We start from the raw sequence: 22,956 nt of genomic DNA on the forward strand, positions 1-22,956 counted from the left end.
CCCCTGCTCCTCCTCCCATCCTCCTTCTCCTCCTCCTCCTTCAACATCCGGAGCTTCTCCTCCTCCGCCTCCTCTTTTCTCCAGCTCCTCACCACCAAGATGTGGAACTCGGTGGCTCTTGTCCTCTCTGGATTCTCTGCTTTGATTCACGGTGAGCCAGAACGACTCTCTCTCTCCCTCTCTCTCTCTCTCACACGATGTTTCTGGGGATCAGAATGTCAGCAGCAGCGCATTAATCTAAAGTGTGATTTCATAGGGCATTCAGGGATTGGAGTTGGTTTTGTTGGAGTAAGAATACATAGTAGAGAAAAAAGACTCCAGGAGAAGAGAAGCGAATAAACGTCTCTAAAATACGAGCTTTTCTTGTTTACATCTCTGGGATTTTTTTCCTTTCCTCATCCCCCAAGCCTCTTTCCGCCTAAATCTGTGTGCTTGACAGAAAGCAGATCCCAGATCAGCTGCACATGTCGTCTCCTCTTCCTCCTCCCTGCTGCGTGGAGGATGAGGGCTCCGAGCCGGCAGCGGGAAGCTTTTCCTCTGGTTTGTGTTCAAGAGGAGACGGGAGGGGAAGAGGGAGCAGACTATGTGAACATTTTAAAGACACTAGAGTTGAGGAAAGGGCTTCAGGGCTTCTTCCAACACTTCTCTTTGAATGAAACCTTCAGTGCCTGCACCTTTCTGCTGCTGCCACTTAAACCTCACGGTCTCGAGCCTCTTGAACCCACCAATAAACTTCAAAGTCTCAAACTAAAGAAACCTTCCAGAGCGTTCAACAATGTCTGTTCAGCACTCCGTTGAGGTCGTACAGCAGCTTTTCTTTATTGTTTTACTATTCCGCCGACTGGAGAAATGACTATTTAATAATAATTTCCTGTACTCATGCATTATGTAAATAGAAGATTAAGAAACCTTTAAAAATTAGCGTATTAGACAAAATGGGCAAAGCTCGGCTGTGTTATGGACCCACTGGTGGGAAACAGAATAACATTCAGTTCATCCTGAATTGGTCTGCAATCCCTCCTGGTCAATTAAGCCATGCATATATATATATATAAATATATTTCATATTGTATGTGTATTAGGTCTGAGCACTTCAAATTAACCTAATTATGTAATCATTTAATTATCCCCGAATTAGCTTTCACATGATTTATAATGTGTATTGACTGCTCTCTCTCTCTCTGAATCCTTCTCCAGTTTGACGACATCTTTCCATATTTAAAACAGAGATGAATGTTACATAATTAAATATGATGTTGGACCTCTCCTCCTATGCGAAACCCTAAAAGTCCAGATGAGTGTGACTGACGGAGACAAAAGATCTTTTTTCTTTTCATCATTACATCTCGTTTCTCTCTCTTTCCTCTCTCTCTTTTCTTCTCAGCCGTGTCCTTCAGGTACTCCTAGATGAGCGAGTTCAGTTCCTTCGGGCTAAACCTTGTGATTTGATCAGCAACATGACCTTTGTTTATCTTTTATGAGGACGCCGACTCTAACCTCGTCCCAAAAGTCTCATTTGATTCCCTCTCGGGATGTTTTTTTTCGAGGGTTTTCTTGAACATTGGTGTTCTTTGTATTTAATTCGCGGAAAACAGACTCAATCTGTCATTCTGACCTCAACTTCAACGTCCAGAGGTTTTTTAATGGCATGAAGTATAGCAGGTTTCCCCAGAGTTTTGAATGATGTCATATCTTTCGGCCTCTGCAGTGTCGGTGCAGGGCCCTCACCAGAGGAGCCTGTTGAAGAACCTCCTGAAGGACTACAACCGGATGGAGCGGCCGGTGGGCAACGACTCCCAGCCGCTCACCGTGATCTTCTCCATCAGCATGGTGCAGATCATGGACGTGGTCGGTGTCTCCAGCTCCCTCACATACATGATGATGTTTTAAAGATGTATAATAACAGTGATAATAGGAGACTTTTCCCAATGCGTTTGGGATTTGGAGATAAAAAAACGTTTCTTCAATCTTAAATAGGGACGCAACAAGTTATATTCTACTCTTTTGGCTCGAGAGCAAATGATTTGAAATGATTTGCTGAAATTTTTTGTGTGTGAATGTTTTGCAGGATGAGAAGAACCAGGTGCTGACCACTAACATGTGGCTCCGGATGGTAAGGACCCCCGAGAGACCCGTTAGTGAATGTGTTGCTATACCTGAGGAGATTTTGATCTGAACTAGTAAATTAGGATCATGATTGAGAGGAGAGGGGTTTAAAAAACTAGGGATATCTCTGAAGTGGAGTGGTTTTTTAGAAACAATTCACCTTTTTGACTGGAGAACTAATATTATTTAGAATGATAAGGTTTATAACCTTGATTAATATGACTGAGATGTAGACTGAGAGGGTTTGAGATGAAGTGCCATCCAGTGGAGAGACTGTTTCTGCCTCTGTGTGTTGAAGAGTTGGTTCGACCATTATCTCCAGTGGAACCAAAGCGAGCACCCCGGGGTGAAAAACCTCCGCTTCACCACAGACCAGATCTGGACCCCAGACATCCTGCTCTACAACAGGTAAAACACGGACACACACACCTCAGCTCCCGCCTCCTACACACACATCGTGTAGTAGTGTCACTTCCTCCCCTGTGCTTCCTCAGTGCAGATGACGACTTTGACTCCACCTTCAAGACCAACGTCCTGGTGAACTCCAGCGGCTACGCCGAGTACCTGCCTCCAGGTGAGGCGCCTCTTTTTCTTTTACATTCACCCTCTCACTATTCTTCATTCCTTCCTCCCTTTGCCATCACTTCCTCCTCTCATTCTGCGATATCTGCATTCAACCAGCATCATCGCTGGTTTCTCAGCGGCGACAGACTCTCAGTGCTGAGAGCAACACCTATAAATAGGAGGCGCACGCTTCCTCCGTTTCCTGTCACAACCCAAACACAAGACCTGTGCAAGTGTGAATATATATATATATATATATAAATATATACTCCTTTATATATATTTATGTATATATATACAGGACTGTCTCAGAAAATTAGAATATTGTGATGAAGTTCTTTATTTTCTGTAATGCAATTAAAAAAACTAAAATGTCATGCATTCTGGATTCATTACAAATCAACTGAAATATTGCAAGCCTTTTATTCTGATTTATTGCTGATTATGGCTTACAGCTTAAGAAAACTCAAATATCCTATCTCTAAATATTAGAATATCATGAAAAAGTATACTAGTAGGGTATTAAACAAATCACTTGAATTGTCTAATTAACTCGAAACACCTGCAAGGGTTTCCTGAGCCTTGACAAACACTCAGCTGTTATAAATCTTTTTTTACTTGGTCTGAGGAAATATTAAAATTTTATGAGATAGGATTTTAGAGTTTTCTTAAGCTGTAAGCCATAATCAGCAATATTAAAAGAATAAAAGGCTTGCAATATTTCAGTTGATTTGTAATGAATCCAGAATGCATGACATTTTTGTTTTTTTAATTGCATTACAGAAAATAAAGAACTTTATCACAATATTCTAATTTTCTGAGACAGTCCTGTATTTATATAAATAAATATATACTCCTATATATATTTATTTATATATATATATATATATATATATATATATATAATAATAATAAGGGTAACATAGCGGATCCCTCTTCACTAGTCATTCCTTTGTACAGCAGCAGGCTGGTTGTATTCAAGGAGACGGGTTGATGTGAAATGGCCTTCTGAAGAAAAAGTTGAGGACTTCCATCTCAGAAAGACACCTCATCATGATATTATATATTATATTTTATTCTCGTGTGTTTATTAGTTTATTGGTGCTGCTACTGTGACGACAAATTTCCCCTTGGGGATTAATAAAGTATATATCTATCTATCTATATTCATGTCTATTAATAATGTAAATACAGCTGCCTAATGCTGAGATTTGGATCAGAGCCAACGAGAGAACGAATAAAGTCGTCGGGCTTTGATTTGAAAGAAAAGAGATGCCACTCCAAAAGATGATAAGAAAGGGAGCAGCCAGGGAGAGATGGATGAAAGACAGAAAAAAGGAAAAAGGAAAGAGACGTGAGCCTGGTTGGATATTCTTTTGTGCTGTTATGATCAGTCAGAGGCAACACGTCTGTGGGTAGCAGGCGGGGAGAAGGAGCTCGACACATGGTAAATAATTAAAAGGTGGAGGGTCTCAGGTGTCTGTACACCATCACTTGCAGGAAACCATAGCTGCGGAGGTAAAGACGCATGTGTGCGTTTCAGTCTGCAGCGGGAGACCCGCTCCTATCCTGATGGGGTGGCATTTGAAACGCGGGGCCTCGTCTTGTAATGACTTCTCGGGAAGTGATTTTCAGAATGATGGAGTTTTATTTTGGGAGACGTGCTGCGAGGGAGAGCGAGAGAAAGAAAGAGAAAATGAGAGAGAGAGAGGGAAAGAGAGCAAGAGGAATTATAATACTGCAGAAAAATCCAGGTGTCTTTTTTCTGTGTGAGCGTTGCTTCAAGGTTACCGGATACTGTGGCGAGGGTACACCATCCTGCCGCGCATGACGGAGCACGGATCGGTGGACTGAGAGGTAGACACACCTCCTCGGGTAATGGAGTCATTAGTGCCCCGTGAGTTCATCACAGCAGTAATTATGAAGACACGATCCCCAAAGACAAGAAGTGGGTGTCAGTAACTGGTTTAAGAGAGTAAGGGGTAAGAAGGACATGTAGTGATAACATCGGGGTCGTTGTCGTGATCGACCTTCGACCTGCTGACCTCCACTCTGTCCACTGATTTGCATAATCAGCTTAATGAACACCTCCACACGGCTTGATTCACTTATTTCACTAATTGCTTTAAGGGCTGGAGTTTGCCAGTGAAGACCTCAGTGATTCTTCCTCTGGGGTGGACACCAGCGTACCAGTGTGTGTCTTTAGGACCATGAGCTCGAGTCCACACGTACGCATGTGAGGGCATTTATGTTGTGCAGCAGAATTGGTATTACAATGAGGGGAGGGGCCTGCTCTCCTTCTGCAGAGCAGAGTTTGAGAAGCCTGCTGGTGGCCATGCTGCCCAGACATTCCTTTGATGGTTCTTTGTTTCTAGTCTTTGCTTTCACAAACTTAATTTCAAAATAGAGTGAGTAAACAGTCTGTAGACGTGCGCGACGTTAATAAATCCACTGGCAGTGCTACTCTGGGTTGCGATGCAGCACTTTCCACACCCTGTACAGATATAAGGTGGCTGAGTCATTGGAGATGGATGGATGTGAAGTGAATGCTTCTTTCTGACACTTCAAACACAAGGGGTCACCTATCACCTTGTCACCTCTGAAATGAAGCAGCAGGGGTCAACGTGGTCGTTTACTCAACCGAGTGCAGAGCGGTAACCCTCGGCCTCCGCTTCTCTGGTCTTTTTCCCCAGGAATCTTCATGAGCACCTGTAACGTGGACGTTCGCTGGTTCCCCTTTGACATCCAGAAGTGTGAGCTGAAGTTCGGCTCTTGGACGTACGACGGCTGGTTGCTGGACCTCCAGATGAACGACGCTGACGTCTCGGGCTACATGCCCAATGGAGAGTGGGACTTGATCGGTGAGAACGGTGAATCGCTTCCAACATCCGCTCACGGGGCAAAAGAGTTTCCATCCCTCTGAGCCCCTGTTCCTCCAGGAGTTCCCGGCACCAGGAACGAGGCCTTCTACGGTTGTTGCAAGGAGCCGTACCCGGATGTGACGTTCATCGTGACGATACGCCGGCGGACGCTCTACTACGCCCTGAACCTGCTCATTCCCTGTGTGCTGCTGTCTTCGATGACGCTGCTCATCTTTGTGCTGCCGGCTGACTCTGGGGAGAAGATCTCACTGGGTGAGTCAGAGAGAGCAATGGAGGAGAGGAACGAGGGAAGTGGGAAAAGAAAGCTTGTTCGATTGACGTGTGTTTTTATCTCGGGGAGCGGGGTCAGCGGGGTCAGCGGGGTCAGCGGGCTGCAGTGTGTCTATCTTCATCATGGTGGTGTGTGAGGTTTCCAGTTTCCTCAAATCAAGTCCATTGGTCAGTCATCATCACTCTTAAAGGTACTCTATGTGTGAAGATGCTTTCACATAACAATTAAAATAGACAAAAAAGATGAAGAGAAGATGGCTTTGTATGCTTCGTATCTATTGTGATCTTGAGAAATGCGAGGAGTCTAAAAAATCAGCTGGAAGCTGGTCAGCGCTGTTCTCATTGAGCAAAATTATTATGGCTCGTATTACTTACTTTTAATGGTTTTTAATACTTACTTGTAATGGTTTTTATTACTTACCTTTAATGGTTTTTAATAATTACTTTTGATGGTGTGTATTACTCACTTTTAATGGTTTTTAATACTTAATTTTAAATAGTATGTTCTTCTTAAATTTAAAATTCTGTACATTAACTTTGCATTGTGTGTATTTATCCTGTACTCTTTGTTATTGTTTTATGCTGTGAGCTCTGTCAGGGGACGACAGATGCAAATTAGCTGAAGCTCTGGTACAGCATCGAATGGTGACATTTACTTTTTAACTGTACGTGGTCCCTTTTAAACAAAGATACTAATAATGAAGTCACATGAGACCTCAGATGACACAATTAGATGTTTGGTAAGGTTAATAAAACATGGCGTACAGGAGAAGAGTTACAGAATAAATGTAAAGTCTACATTAAAAAGGCGAGCTCACTCCCTTCCATCACCAAGGGTCCAAGTAAGTCTCCAACTTTGGGAGCGCTCGTTTCTCCGTGCTGTGTAGAACTGAGCAGTCACAAAAAAAGAAACCTTTCTAGAATAAAGGCGATGGTGCTGAAGACTACACGGGGCGGGATGAAAGAGGCGCATGGAGTAAGGGTGCAGCTGAGAGACGAGAGGGATTACAAGATGAAAAAGAAAGATGAGAAATGCGAGGAGGAGGAACAGGCGCAGCAGATGGGCGTGGGAAGGTTGAGAAGGGGGAAGAATGTGAAAAGGATGAGAGGGGACGGCACAAAAGAGAGAGAGAGGGAGGACTGATGGAAGGTGGAAGACAAGCAGATCGCACAATAATGGGCGGGAGGAGAGAGAGCGAGCAGCTGAAATACATTCTAAAATCCTCCTTTAGAGGAGAAAATGGACGATCAGACTCCAGATTATCTCTCCTTGAGATGACCCTGATCGTATATTGCAATAGAATTAACAATTATTTTGCTTTTCAATTCAAAACTAAAAAGCTAAATTACCTGATTTCATCTTCTCAAATGTTTATTGCAAATTGATTATTTTATAAATAATCGCAGTCTTATTTCTGACATTAGATTATTGCATGATCTTTGTACCAGCCCGATCACTCACCTCACACACACCATACTAATAATAATGATAAATAATTAATGCTCGTGCTCTTTCATAAAGACTATTGTCTGAGAGGGAACTCAGAGCGAAGCCGCGGCAGCTTCGTAATATCTATCCTTAACCTCCAGGAAGCATGACGCAGCGTTACACACACATCACAATGCCAAGCCGCACACACACACGGCAAATACACGTATTGATGTAATTAGGGCAAGTGAGTTAATTAGAGGAAGAGAGCTTACACAAGGAGAATACTCACTGTCACCCTCCTGCTGGAGGAAACACAGCAAGGCCTTCAGGGGGGAGGGGCCTGCTTTTAAAGAGTGTCATTTATGAGAGAGAACCATCAAAGCAGCGAGGTTAATCTTCCCCATATCTTTAAAGAACGCTCATATTTCATCTCCCGGCCAAGGGGTTTAATTAATTGCTGGGGACAGTTACGCCAACGAGGCGCTCCTTGAATTCTATCTGTTAAGGAGTGAGACGGATGGTGTGGAGGTGGATCCTTGAAGATGGAGATGAGTGTCAGTGCAGGAGGTGTGAGGTGTGTGTTCTTCTATCAGAGTTCGGACATTTAAAATAAAGGCTATTTGCAGTGAGGAAGTGCTCTTTGTGGTCGAGCTACAGAATGTCAAGAAGTAACTCACGAGAGGTTCGCCGGTCATTTACATAAATCGAACGTGATCTCATCTCGAGTGTGTGACCATTTATCAAAATGACAAACACACACTCACTAGAAAGTGACGCTACTCAGGGGAATGGACTAAACCACTGTCTGTGTCTGTCTGCCTGTCTGTCTGTCTGTCTCTCTGCAGGCATCACTGTCTTACTGTCCCTGACGGTGTTCATGTTGCTGGTTGCAGAGATCATGCCGGCCACATCTGACTCCGTCCCTCTGATCGGTATGTGACAGACCGTGTGTGTGGTCCTGTGTCTGTGGTCCTGTGTCTGTGGTCATGTGTCTGTGGTCATGTGTCTGTGGTCCTGTATCTGTGGTCCTGTGTCTGTGGTCCTGTGTCTGTGGTCCTGTGTATGTGGTCCTGTATCTGTGGTCCTGTATCTGTGGTCATGTGTCTGTGGTCCTGTGTCTGTGGTCATGTATCTGTGGTCCTGTGTCTGTGGTCATGTATCTGTGGTCCTGTGTCTGTGGCCCTGTGTCTGTGGTCCTTTGTGAGCGGCGTATGACTGATGACATCGCTACAATGACATTAAAACATTGAACAGTCGTCACCATGAAGTCAGGAGGTTCCCCGGTGGAGGCGTCTCCCTCTGAGCCGTCAGCAGTGAAGCCGGCGGCTCAGAGGCAGCAGCTCTGGCCTCTGCTGGTTGTGTGTCAGCAGTAAACCTCACATGAAACCCAACATGAAACCTCACATGAAACCCAACATGAAACCTCACATGAAACCCAACATGAAACCCAACATGAAACCTCACATGAAACCTTACATGAAACCTCACATGAAACCCAACATGAAACCTCACATGAAACCTCACATGAAACCCAACATGAAACCTCACATGAAACCCAACTGTTGCGTCATCTCCTGCAGGTCAGTACTTTGCCAGCATCATGATCATCGTTGGGATGTCCGTCATGGCCACCGTGGTGGTGCTGCAGTATCACCACCACGACCCCAACGGAGGCAACATGCCCAAATGGGTGAGTCCTCATCACACCAGTTACACACGTCGCTGTGCAGCGGGTTAGCTCTGGTTAACTGTTGGTCTCCCTCTTCGATATGATGCATTACTATTATTAATCAATGTCACGCCATTATTTTTTTCGTATATAAAACGCTCGGCTATTTTCATGCCATCCATCCGTCAGCGCTACCTGCGCCGCTCTGCCAGGATGCTCGACATCTTCCATCCTCCGACTCCCTCGGCTGTGACTCATTCGTGTCCCTCTGCCACAAAGGCCTCGCCGCAGCCTTCAACCGGCGTGCGTTTCAAAGCGCTCCGGATCTGTAGGCGGCTGGATGCGACTCATTCCACCATCCTATTTTTTTGCAAGAAAAAAAGAGGATGGTGGAATGAGTGAAATGTGGGGGGAAAAAAGGTCTGAAACAAACACATGACATGTAAATGTTGTTGACTGGTATTGCAAATCTATATTTATAATCAACAAATATAACATAGCATGACATTGTTTAGCGTTTAAAACATTGACAGCTCGACATTTATCGATATATATATACAAAAGCAGGCTGCACGAGAGTGCTGATGCAGCATTTTTCGCCACATTAGCGTCCCGTTAGATGTTATAAGGAAGTTCTGAAACTGGGCACTTCGCAAATGATGGAAAACAGGCTTCCGGACGCGCGTGAATTAAGTTATCAACATTTAATGGCAGGAAGTGTAAAACAAACATTCAAGGCTCACGACCGTGCTCTTCAACGGCTCCTCCGCCCTCCTTCCGGCGTCGAGAATACCTGTGGAAGAGACTCTAATCCACAGAGTCTTAGCCTCAAAATCAGCCAATCCTCACTCTCAAAGGTGAGTCCAGCCTTTAACACCTGATTGGTTCAAAGTTCCGCTAGAACAATGGAGGGGTCGAATGTCACTGGCCCGGGGTCAAAAACGTCACTTCCGGTCAAGCATTTTCACAATAAAAGTCCCGTCTATTATTGTCCGCATTAAAGTCACTTTCACAATAAAAGTCCCTTGTTATGATAAGTCACTTCACAGATTTCAACCGGCCTCGTCAATCTATAATACGAACATACAGTCACTCTCATGCAACATACATTAATTCTTGCCATTTACATTTGCATAGAGTAAACATTACCCCTATGCTTCATAATACATTAATAACAATATCAATATTCTCCCTAATATGTCCTATTATAATATCTTTCTATATGTATTAATTTAAAACATAAGACCTCTGCACATGTTATCAAAATAAACTATTACAACCGAACAATGTTAAACACACATCTGGATGCTGCCGGACATGTCGTCTCTTTCCGAGGGAGGTTTTCGTTTTCATGTTGAGGAAACGAGAGAAGGAATAGAACGAGTTTGACTCGCATGCAGCTAATCTTCTCTTCGTCCTCACGCTGCATTGCACTGAGACGACATCGGAGGCTCGTTACACCGTAATCTGTCCGTGAATCTCAATAACTCCACGGTTTAAATGCAATCCTGTCTTGGTAAGTGTCCTCTCTGCTGGATGCACAGTTAAAGCCAAACATCTTCTCCGCCTCAGGCACTTTAATTGGGCGTCCCTGGCGAGGACCCCCTCCTTCTACTTATACGAGTGCGGCTGCATTTTGAAACCACATGCGAGGTCGGAGATATTACGACCATCAATCTACGACCAACGGGGCTATTCACCCAGAAGAGCTGGTGTTATGTGAAGGTTGCTACGCGTCGGGGTTTTATTGTGTGGTGGCGCGCGATCAGTGTCCGCGGTTTTCCCGCGGAATTGGGCTACTTTTGAAGTGTTGCCGCGGGTTGAATTTTTTGTCCGCTGGTTCGGGTAGACCTATTTTGAATGCAAATTACATGAATATCTTAAAATAAAAATCCATATTTTAAATGAAATAATTTATTTATACCCAAATCCTACCAAACTGACTCCAGATCAGCACGTACACACATGGACATGGACTTTAAAAGCAGTGTATATGGTTTGGCACGGGCATATTTTGAGTTCTGATATTGGGCTGGTTTTGATTGGCCATTGGGCTGGTTTTGTCACACAGACCTGGCAACCCTGCGCGCGATGCTTCACAGCGTCATCATCATCTTCCTCTGCTTCACGGCGTCATCATCATCTTCCTCTGCTTCCTCCCTCCAGGTGCAGCTGGTCTTGCTGCAGTGGGTCGCGTGGTTCTTGCGTATGAAGCGACCGGGAGAGAGCGACGACCCGGAGCGGCCTCCGTGTGCCCCCCACTTGCGCCGATGCTCTTCGGGCACGGCGAGCGGGAGCATCCCGAATCCCAAGGACCCCACCCTCCACCCACTGCACCCGCAGAACCTGGCTCCTCTGCACGCCGGGCATCCTTACCTCCACAGCCAATCGAGCGGCAACAACAACGGGAACCTTCTCTTCGTGGGCTACCAGAGCATGGAGGACCCTTCCATTATCTCAGAGCCTCTCCAGAGGACCACCGTCTCCACAGGGCCTCCGCGGGTACCGGGTAGCTCGCCTCCTCAACTGCCATCGCAGTTCTGCAGCTCTCCACCACCTCCCAGCCCCAATGTGGATAATGCAGGGTGCCCCAGCACCGTCTCCAGTGGTGGGGGCTTTGGAGGAGGACCCGGGGGGCTTGGCGGGTGCTTGACTGCAGGGATAGGAGACTCCCAGCTCCAGGCCATCTTGGAGGAGGTGCGTTACATGGCAGACCGCTTCCGGGAGCAGGACGAGGACGCGAGCGTGGCCGACCAGTGGAAGTTCGCCGCGGCTGTAATCGACCGTCTGTGCTTGGTGGCGTTCAGCGTCTTCAACATCATAGGCACCATCTCCATCCTCATGTCAGCTCCCAACTTCGTGGACGCCATTTCCAAAGACTTTATTTGAAAGCAAAGAGGAAAAAGGAGGCGGAGAAGCGCGGAGGAAAGGATGACGGAGTTTAAATCAGGGATGAAGGATGGAGTGGGCCCGGATCCGAGGAAACACAATGTCCCGCGTGACTGTCGGCTCGGTTCATGGGGATTGAAAGGACCTTGGAAACAGTACAACAAACAAATGGTTTTCTTTGCTTTACATTCTGTTTTGTAACCGATGTATAAGAAGAACAGACGAGGAGGAGAGCAGAGGGAAATGAGGGGGAGCAGGGTGCTTGATCAGATTATTGACAAGATTAAATGCATTCTGGTGGTTATTTCAAAGACTTTACCACAAAAATGAGTAAAACGAAGGAATCGCGGAGAGAAAAGGAAGAGAAGACTATTAGTCCAGTAGGAAAGCTCTTAAAGCAAGAGAGGGATTGAGAGTGAGAGGCAAAGGAGATAGATAGAGACAGAAAAGAAGACGTATATCTGTCTGTTTGGGGAAGACAGTTGAGAACGGACTGCATCATTTAAAGTGGTGGAAGGAAGAGGAAACAAATCATTTTTACAGACAAAGAACGATGACCTCATAGCTTGTGACATTGTGATGAGGAGAAACAGTTTGATGCTCGGCTTTACCCAACTGGACAGAAGATGGCGAAGCAGAGAGGAACTCATCTATTGTTCAATCATATTCATCTAATGACCGTCAAATTGAAAGACCTTGGGTAATCTTTAAGCGGCTTTTAAAAGATGAAGTGGCCTCCCTGCTTGAAGCAAACCACTTTACATTTCCAAGTCCTTCTCTCTTTGAGGAGATTCAAGACGCACCAATCAGCAGAGATCAAAAGCTCCCTCGCAGCGTTGTGCAGCGCTAAAATCCCCTCCGGGAATCTGAATTAACCGGTCTGAAACCACGCAATGCCAGTAACCGCACCGCAGTGGAGGCTTGAAGCACTAATAACCACGAAGCAATTACCTAACTGTATCTGGCAGGTCCTAATGGATCAACTGGCCTCATTGGATCTCGTATCAAAGGTTTAATAACTGAAATGGGAGGTCAGGACTTTAAAGAACACGAGAGGGACAAAATAAATAGTTCAGAATCCACAATTTTATAAGGAGAAGCAACATCCTATCAGATCCCTTCCAGAGCTTATAGCTATAAGGATTTCACACATATCTAAAATGACAAATTAGATTTGAATGAAGCTGTATTTTCCGAAAATTGAGTCCAGTCAATAAAGTGTTGATTTAAAAGGTTTAATACGTTTGGGTTTGAATGTGTGCTGAATGCAAGGTCAGCCTGACTTAGTTTAACTCATGGATGTCGGTCTAACACCATTTTCAATTTGCAGAGAAATTTGATTATATCAAATTTCCGATCTACTTTTATTTACCACCTTTTATGACCGTGTTTAAATTAATTCCCATTGCACTACATAGAGTGTCTTAACCCTAATAGAGAGGAATGTCTGTGGCATGTCAAATGTCTGCAACACATCCCTCTATTACAACGAGGGAGTCAATAAAGGAGTGATGTTGGGCCCGGCCCATGATTATAAGAAAAAGATGCGTCATGAAAGTTCCCCTTTAACAACTTAACTCAGCAAAAGTTATTGCTGCTTAATGCTCGACGGATTCCAAGATCGTGTCACGTTGTCTTCAATATACTTTTTCATGTGGATACAGCGAGTGAAAATAAATGGAGAAATATCAGAGACATTATTCAGAGTTTTTCCTGTAAAAGCGGTAGATCAAATAGTCCGTCTGTGATTCATGCACATGTACCCGCCCACGTAACACACACATAACACAAGCGGTGAATGTTTAGGCATTAAAATATGGATAACGTGTGTTTTCTTGCATTTGAGAGACAAACACCGACCGCAAAGTACGCCGAGCTCACGATTCACTGGAAGCAAATACGTTAAAGTTGACCTTCACTTGGCCGAACGACTTTCAAGAGTCACTCGACATATCCCATGAAACAAATACAATCTGCTATAAATTGTATTTCATTGTGAGAGTTGTCTCTAATGCTTAAAATCAGTCATTTCCTGTTTTTCAGCAAACATTTGCCCAACAGGAGTAAATGGAGCATCTTTTGGGGACTGCTCTAGTGAGTATTTCCATCAGCAGCACTGACTCTACAGACCTTTTCCTTTCACATGCTGGCTTGGCTTGACACGGTTTGAGTTGGCACAGTCCAGACCGGCGGGGATCTGCATCTCCATGACGACAGGGCCACCTGCCTGAAGCGGTGTAAGAACCGGGGTCAAAGTACGACGTGTTTTTAATACTTTGAAAGAAAATGATGGCCGGTGGAATAAGCGATTACAGACGATGGCTTTACAGATAATACTTGTTAGGAGTCGTATTTTGGTATTTTCCAGGGATTTGATGACAATGATAAAAGTATATAATATTGGCAGCATTATCCTGTAAAGTTCATGAATCTTTGCTTAAGCGCATCCAACACTTAAGATCCAACACTGTTTCTGTTGGCTTGACATTTACTATCCACACAGAGTAGAGACAGTTGTGCAAATACTTCATCTCTTCACCTCCAGTCATCTTCTGTCAAGTCTCCCAGCAGGCGGGAAAAATAAACTTCCTGCTGGGAGGTGTGCAGAAGGATATTCTGATACCTAAACCCTGACATCTGTACACTGCTCATCCTGGAAATAAAGCATTCTCCCTCTTTTCCACCACCTGTGGTCTGCTCCCTATCTCTGTTGACAGTGGCTGGCCCTACACCCAACAAGAAGAGAAAAATGACAGAGAGAGAGAGAGAGGGGGGTTAAGAAGAGGATGAGAGAAAGTGCTGACGCCCAGTGAGATCTGGACGGGGCCTTAATTGATCACTCGTTCAGGAAGGACAGAAGAGGAGGGATGAGATGTGGGGAGGAGTGGAGAGTTAATGGAGGGTGGAGTGGGGGGGGCATACTGGGTAATTCATCCGATTTATGAGGGACAGAGCAGGAGAGATGGGTGCTCAGACGAGCATGACTCAGACTCAGACCTCAAATTAAAGGCCACTGCAGTCCATCACACCACAAGGGAAAATATATAAGAAATAAACAGAAATTATAGACACAATTGCATGCAGCTATATGTCAATCAAAGTGTGTGGGGTTGATGTGTGGCCCTCACTCTGTCAGTGTGCCCGGCCAGTGAAGAGTCCAGGGTGTATTTATAGCTGGTCCTCATTCAGCCCAGAACCAACGAGCTCTCTTTCTCTCGGAGGTCCAAAATGTGCAGCGTTAGCAATCGAGCAGCACTCAGATTTACTGTGTTCACTCAGGTGGAATAAAAGAAGAGTGAGAGTGTGTGTAAAGATGATATGTGTGTGTGTGTGTGTCCATGGGAAAGATGAGCCTCTGGGTTTGAGTATGTGTAGAATCAATCAGTTGTTGTTGTTTTTCTCTCATCCCATAATTGTGATTTAATAAGCACTCGCTGACCTAAAGCTTTCTCCCAGATACTCAGACACTCTACCAGCTGGACCTCACTGGAGGCCCACGAGGCCCATGAGAACCATGAGGTCCATAAGAACCATGAGAACCATGAGTTCATGATGACAATGAGGTCCACAAAGTCCATGAGAACCGTGAGGCCCATGAGAACCACGAGGTCCATGAGGCCTCACTCTGCGCCACAACTGTGTACACGGGGTGGCGATAAGATCAAAAGATGCAATCACTGCAGAGCACACGGACCAGAAAGGAGTCGACACATAAACCTAAGAAAAGACTGAACCTTTATTCATAATCTACATACAGGGAAGTTGAAGCAACTGTAAACACACCTGTTCTCTCCGAGGGCCCCGGGGCCCCTGCTGCATGAAAGCTCCCCGACATCCTGCGGCTGAGGGCCGATCAATGACTTTTAATTACACAGTAAATTTTGCAGTGTTAAAATAACACTTAGTTACATTTAACACTATTCACGAGTGTATATGGTCCCAATCAGAATTTGAGTTAAATTGACTCTTGCCCAAGTGTTGAAATTTTAGAGTTAAATTGACTCTAAATAGAGTAAAAATGTAACACTACCTAACACTGTACAGTGTTAATCAAATTTAACACTACAGGTAAATAACTCTGGTGAGTGTTAATATAATTCTCATTAGTGTTGATAATTTAACTCTTATGTGATAACAAATCAACTCCAATAGAGTTAAATTCCCATCTTCATTAACACTGTATTGCGTTGTAAAAAGTTAACACTAGAAGGTCAAATAACTCTGGTAAGTGTTGATGTTACACACTACTGTGTTGATAATTTACTCTATTACAGTGAAAACACAACACTGACTGTGTACAATTCTAACATACATTGACACTGGCATTTTCTAAATGAATTTCCTCTTTGGAGTAAAATTACATCAAATTCGTTTTCAATAAAAAAATAGTTACCACAACATGATGCATTTCACATTTCTTTATTGTGCAGGGCAACAATACAAAACATTGACCTTAGATCTGCATAAAATGGCAATAAAGGACAATGTACAAGGAGGAGTCTGCCATGCCGTACTGCATTTGAAGATCAAATGGTTTAAAATAAAACAGGTCATTTATGTGCAATACCTTGACAAGCCTGTCAGGATGCAGCCTAACCTTAAAGGCATGGTAATGCTGATCAAAACACATGGTTTCCAGCAAGTTTACACAGAGCAATACAGTCATCTTTAACAACAATAGTCCTTATCTTACTAAACACAGGCATCGCAAATGCTACCTCAGTACAGATAATGAAGTTGGGGCGGTACTCTGTACCATAATGTTTTATCCACTGAGCAGAAAACACACTGGTAGATGATACAGCTCCAAGTTTGAAAGCAATCTCTGAACCCTCTTTTAGCTCATGAAGTGTCACCATCTTTCCTGGACCTAAAGTTAATCTTCCCTTGCTGAAAGACTCCCAATACATCCCCTTACAACTTTGATGCTTTTTGGCTAATGTCAGTGTAACGTTTTTAAAGCTCATCAGTATTGGGCACTATAGTAAGAAATGTAAATGATCAGTGGTGGGATTTTAAAATTAGTCATAAATTAGAAAAATTAATAACCTTCTTGAATACCACAAGATGCTTCTCTGCTTGGGATGCAGACACCTTTCCTGGTTTCTCCCGACCCCGAGCAGAAGGTGGAATCAGCTGCAGCAACAGTAGAAGCGAAGACAGGTCCCCGTCCCAACCTGTAACAGTTTTGTTGTTAACACACATCAGTATATCTGCAATGTCAAAAAAATAGCCGTTAGTGCTTTTGAGGTTTCCTCAGTATACACCATGTAATCTTATATTAATATCTCAAATCAGCTTTACATATGTTAATAATAAATAGTTTACGCATGTTGATATATTTCTAGTCTTCATGCAAAACAACAAAAAACGGCTTACCAAAGTCCACATCCACTTCAGTGCCATCCTCAGAAGGATCAGCTGCCAGAAGGTGTTCCTCAAGCTCCCTGATGGATGGAAGCTTTCTGCATTGTTTGATGATCTTTTTCTTAAATGTGGTTGGCCACTTCTCCAGAAGCTTGCCCGATGTATCCTCTCCAAACATCAGAACGAAATCCTGTTCAACCTAGTGTAGGGATGTTGGGGGACAGTGTCAGGATTTCATAATCTGCCAAACGTAATTGTTAGTTGTTGTTAGTGTCAATGCCCATTTTCTGTTCATCTAAAATGTCAGATATTTACCAAGCCTTTGACATCTTTAAAACGCGGAAAGTCGGACAGGATGTCCCTTGACTGCTGGGGGTCAAGGATCATGTTGCGGCGATAGACAAATGTCAGTTTCATCTTTTTCTTGAGTGTGTCCTCATCAGCAGAATGTTTCATCAATGAGATGGCTTCTTTACATTCATCGTCGCTCGGGACAGTCTCTGGAAGAAACTCGGACTCTCGTCTGACAGTTGGTCCTCCAGACATGTCATCTGGTCCTTTGGCTGATTAAACACCATCTAAAAAATATTGTGTGATAAATACAGATCACAACCATGTGCATATTGAAAACAATTTAGGTAACTTAGATTTGACATCAATTTTAAGAAAGATCTATCATTTATTATTGACTGGAGAAAAATATGCAATAAAAGGCAATCACTGATTCTACATGGAGGAATCTCCAGTATTAGTACAGAATTACCTCCAAATGCTGATCGTCTGTCTTTAGCAGTGCACCTCTGAATAGTTTTAATCCTCCAGGCGAGGGACCCAGTCCCACTCTGACCATCATAATAATGCTCCTGGGAGGATAAAAGGAAAACAAAACAGACATTTCATTAGTAACATTTAAAATGTAACATCATGCTCTGGAAGAATTATACACGATTCAATACAGCATCTCACACAACCACAATCATCACATTTCCTTCAACTCTCTGGGTGGTGATGTACTGCAAGATTAAATAAGACATTATTTTTTAAAGTCATATTTCCAGGATTTAATGACAGATTGAGAACACAGGCCAACTAAAAACAATTAGTAAATTACCCATTTTGTCTGCTATGTCAGCTTTTCATCCATCAAGGACATGGTTGTTGTATTCATTTATTATCAGTTCCCACCAGATTTCTTGGTAAGAATGGATTCCACCAACAAAACAGTTTGGAGTATATCCATTAAAATTCATAGTTGACTTGAAGTCACTAGGAGAACCAAAAAATTACCATTCTGTACATTAGTAAGCATTCATTATTTAAAATTAGTTTTTTGATAACACTATTTTGTTATACTTTGAGATGCCATCCCTAAATGATATGATTAGTTAAATGCTGGAAATAAATAAACAACTTCAACAATGTCACCATGTAATGTAAAATCTCAATCATGCAATATTAATCAGGAACAGATTTCAATGTGTCACAACAAATTTATTAGCGTTTTTCGTAGCGCTTCCCAGAAGGGCTTTCAGAAAGGAACATTGTAACCTGCGAGTCGGAGGAAACCAGGGCTGATGGTTGGGTCTGCTGACAGATTCTAGCCATGATTGAAGAAAAAACATTAAATGCACACTACCCACAAATGTTTCCCTTTATCCATTGAACAACTATATAATATGCATTACAAATGTAACAAACCTGTGTCATATTTGATGGTTTTGATGGATCCTTCACTACGTCCTCAAACACATAGTCATCCAACTCAGTTCCCGTACCCTCAACAACTTTCAGGGACACCAAACTTTGCAAATGCTAGAATCATAAAGGTCATTAGATATGGAACATTAGTTTAATACTCACCAACACTTGTCGAATTTGTATTATTACCTTTAAAATAAAGGCTTTAATAAAAAAACACAAGTGAAATAAAATGCTTGAAGATTAAATTGATCCCCAACCAATTTGATACATTTATTATAAAGATCCCAAAAGGTTACTTTTCTTAATTTTAGCATTCATATCACAGTACACTGAATATATTTAGGTTGGGAGTAAAATAACTTTTGAGGCTGTACTTTTAGGCTTTAGGAAACACTGATCCCCCCCACTTAAAAATATAACTATTAAATCTAGAAAATAATCATTAATTTTACCACTAATAGCGTCTTACATTGTGCATCAATAGTTATGGGGTTAGGGAAGAAGAAACATAGAAAACGTGAATTAATATACACACACACACATAATACAATTTTAAAAATAGAGGACTGGATATTCCAGTATATCCATTTTAAATAGCAACAGTATATTTACAGATGACTGCATAAAATAGATAAATACATTAAATATATAAATGTATACAATATCAGTGGATAATTAGTTACGCTAACATTAGCTAACCAACACATAGTTTTAGCTATTTCATCGTCCTCACAGGCTTTATAAAGACTACAAAATAATCACCCCTCCACACTGTATTAACAGCTCGTCGTGCTGTCGAGTTTAAGTTAACTAACATTAGCTTGTTAGTCTTAATTTGTTGAACGTTGACCACTAGTTTCCAACTCGGTCATGTTAGCCCATTGTAATTTGTCATTTTAAAATGCAAAGACAGCTGGAATAAGGCGAGCCAACATTATTAAGGTATTCTAAATGTTTGCCCCTGTTGAAATGCCAAAATACTGTCTTTAATAGGTGACTAAAAGACACTAACCGCAGTCGGTCGACGTTAGGAAAAGCGAGCTGAGAAAAATCCGTTAGAGCCGTTAGAAATGAGGCGAGGAGAGACACCGCTGTTTTAACTCCGTAAATCAGTGGTCGCCAACCCGTCGATCGCGATCGACCGGTCGATCTCGGAGACGTTCCCTGTCGATCTCCAAAATAAAATGAAAATAAATTCAGAAACACATTGTTCCTTGTTTTCGAACATTTTCTGAGGTGTCTTCTGAAATGTTTTCTTTCTGACTGGAAGATTGAGGTCAGAAAAGATCTCCGCCTCATTCATGAACGCCTGAAAACGGGTTCGCTTACACAGCCGTGTTCTCAGCTGTGCTCCCTGAAAGAGGGGAACGTACCACTACAGGTGAGGCGCAGGGGAAATGCAGAAAGACCTTTATTGATAATTTCACATATTACACAAGCTCAAAGTATACCGACATAAAACTAAGTCATCAATAAGACAGCCGAGATTCTTGGCGACTTGCCAGGTCTTACCTCCGTGAGATCGGCTTTTCTGCTGTTGTCCTTCAAAACAAAAGCTCAACATTGAGGTTTTTTTTCTTGTCTGATAGAGCAATCTGGTTTACTTGAAAGTGATTGCAATTGCATTTATTCTATTATTTGAAAAGGGACAGATGCAGGAGTCACAAATGGTGATTCTCATATTTATTATTATGAAAATTATTTAAATCTGAGGATGTCTGTAGAGCTGATGTGAACGTAATCACCAACGGTCTGAGTTCAGAAAACTTTCATGAATACCAATTTTGCCCCGAAAAACTCGTCAGTGGAGTTGAGAAAATCACCAAATCAAAGACCAGGAGCTGGATTACTGACAGACAGCTGACAGACTACCTCAGACTGGCTGTCTGTGATTATGAACTAACTACAAGCTCACAGACAGAGTTCAGTCACTCCCATAACACTGACTGGAGTCACATGGCTTGATGGCATTATGATGAGAGCTGAACTTACATGAGTTGCACTGACTGATCATGTTGTCAGTGTTGTGCTGTAATGTAAATAAATACAACATTTATATTGGTAGTTCATCCAGCTTCTCATTGCAAATGTGTTTTTTCTTGTTCATATTGTGTGCGGTTAACAAATATCTTGTTATATTACACTTAAATTCTGTGTACCTGGTCTCATCAATTTGAACGCTGGACCAAAATGACAATTAGGCCAAATAAAAAGTTGTAAGTCCAGTCTGGACAGTCGTTTTCTCTCAACGCCTCAAAGGTAGATCTTGCCGGTCATGAAGGCAGAGGTCAGCGATCTTGGGCTCAAAAAGGTTGGTGACTACTGCCGTAAATGAACACCAACACCAGGGGGCATCTTACTCAAGCTGTTGTTGAAATAACTCTGAAAGAGTCAATGGACTTTGACACTGCATATTTAACACTGTGGATTTTACTGTGTACCAAGGGCCAAAAGGGATGGTCGATACAGCCAATGAGAGGGAGGGAGGGAGAGAGAGAGCGAGAGCAGGAGGAGAGATGGGGGGGAGGGAGATAGAGAGAAAGAAAGAAAGAGAGCGGGAGGAGAGAGAGAGAGAGAGAGGAAGCTCCAGACGTGATTGATCATCAGTTCCAGATGTGTCGTTAGACGTGATTCATGCTGCAGCCGTTCGTTCCCTTTGCAGACCGCCTAGGTCACGAGGTGAAGTGGACACAAGGTGAAGAGGACACGAGGTGAAGTGGACACGAGGTGAAGAGGACACGAGGTGAAGTGGACACGAGGTGAAGAGGACACGAGGTGAAGTGGACACGAGGTGAAGAGGACACGAGGTGAAGTGGACACGAGGTGAAGAGGACACGAGGTGAAGTGGACACGAGGTGAAGAGGACACGAGGTGAAGAGGACACAAGGTGCTAACCAGAGGACGCAGACCTCTCCAACAACAGGTGAACAGCGGCCGCTCCCTGCACTCTGCTGTGTTCCTGCATGGGGCTCTTATATATATATATATATATATATGAGGACATAATGCAGCCGACAGGTCAACGAAATGTATAATAACTTAATTCTTGAGGTTCCTTCCAACTCATTTCTACCCAGAGACCTGCAGCACCGCAAAGGAACGTGTTCAGTTATTGAGGAATGTTGCTCCCTCTGACCAGAGGAGATCGATACAGTTCTATCTTTGGCACTTCCCTGTGAATAATGAACGAAGCCTCCCGTGACCGAAGTGGTCACATATGCACACGAGCGAGTTTACAGTCTAGAATCTAGATTCTCTCTGGGTGGGCAAGAGAACAATGGAAAGTGAGTAAAGGCACCCAGCACCCTGCAGCCTGCACCCTGCAGCCAGCACCCTGCAGCCTGCACCCTGCAGCCAGCAGCCTGCACCCTGCTGCCTGCAGCCAGCACCCTGCAGCCAGCACCCTGCAGCCAGCACCCTGCAGCCTGCACCCTGCAGCCTGCACCCTGCAGCCAGCAGCCTGCACCCTGCTGCCTGCAGCCAGCAGCCTGCAGCCTGCAGCCAGCAGCCTGCAGCCTGCACCCTGCATATCGAGCCCATGTGAGAGCAGTGAGAATAGTGTTTTCCCCTCTGGTCTCGGCTTGGTCCCACGGTGCATTGAGGAGCCCCGTGTCTTTGGTTTGAATAACGCCTCACCTCAGTCTGTGGCGACCCGTTGGGCACGTGACCACCAACGCGTCTCCTTCCCCGTTGCTCAGCCTGAATAATGGACCTTTTATGCTTTCATCAGCGCCGTGCCGCACAGCAGCACCTCCCCGTGCAGCAAAGACGGCTTCAGGCGGGAAGTGGCTTATATAAACGGCAGCTGTTCATAAATGAGACCTCTCCCGATCAAGAAGTCTCTCGGGGCTGTTCTGTCGTTTGTTAAAGCCCCCAAAACACAAGTGGCACATTTACCCCTTCAGGCTCCAGACATCTGCAACGGGAAAACGATCACGTCTCCTCCAGCAGGCGGAACACCGAAGAGGAATAAAGAACCTCGCCGTCATATTGGCTTGAGCTCCTCACATTCTGTGATAAACCGTTCATCTCTGATTCTCCACGACCAGCGTCTACATTCAAATGTAAATACAATA

General features: G+C 43.7%; 1 protein-coding gene and 1 long non-coding RNA gene across 2 annotated transcripts; one reads left to right on the forward strand and one right to left on the reverse strand.

Annotated features, from left to right (window-relative positions):
• The first annotated feature begins 99 nt into the window (after window positions 1-99).
• chrna11 (cholinergic receptor, nicotinic, alpha 11) lies at window positions 100-14,498 on the forward strand. The gene is made up of 10 exons (XM_056414881.1): window positions 100-151; window positions 1,709-1,848; window positions 2,069-2,113; window positions 2,405-2,514; window positions 2,601-2,680; window positions 5,364-5,531; window positions 5,610-5,804; window positions 8,100-8,186; window positions 8,835-8,944; window positions 11,090-14,498. The coding sequence occupies exons 1-10, from the start codon at window positions 100-102 to the stop codon at window positions 11,810-11,812; spliced, it is 1,710 nt and encodes a 569-aa protein (XP_056270856.1). The 3' UTR covers window positions 11,813-14,498.
• A 1,717-nt stretch (window positions 14,499-16,215) lies between these two features.
• Window positions 16,216-18,032, reverse strand: LOC130195374 (uncharacterized). Its single transcript, XR_008832052.1, has 4 exons — window positions 17,943-18,032; window positions 17,495-17,757; window positions 17,192-17,378; window positions 16,216-16,989 (listed from the first exon to the last, which is right to left on the reverse strand). It is a non-coding gene; the product is annotated as an uncharacterized LOC130195374 (long non-coding RNA).
• Window positions 18,033-22,956: the final 4,924 nt, after the last annotated feature.

The sequence above is a fragment of the Pseudoliparis swirei genome, chromosome 1 (genome assembly GCF_029220125.1).
Source record: "Pseudoliparis swirei isolate HS2019 ecotype Mariana Trench chromosome 1, NWPU_hadal_v1, whole genome shotgun sequence".
NCBI lineage: Eukaryota > Metazoa > Chordata > Actinopteri > Perciformes > Liparidae > Pseudoliparis > Pseudoliparis swirei.

Excerpts from the sequence above, each read along its gene's own strand:
- chrna11 (XM_056414881.1), top strand. The coding sequence starts at position 100 with ATGTGGAACTCGGTGGCTCTTGTCCTCTCTGGATTCTCTGCTTTGATT. Across the intron at positions 1,849-2,068 it reads TGGTGCAGATCATGGACGTG|GATGAGAAGAACCAGGTGCT; the intron begins GTCGGTGTCTCC and ends AATGTTTTGCAG. Across the intron at positions 8,945-11,089 it reads GAGGCAACATGCCCAAATGG|GTGCAGCTGGTCTTGCTGCA; the intron begins GTGAGTCCTCAT and ends TCCTCCCTCCAG.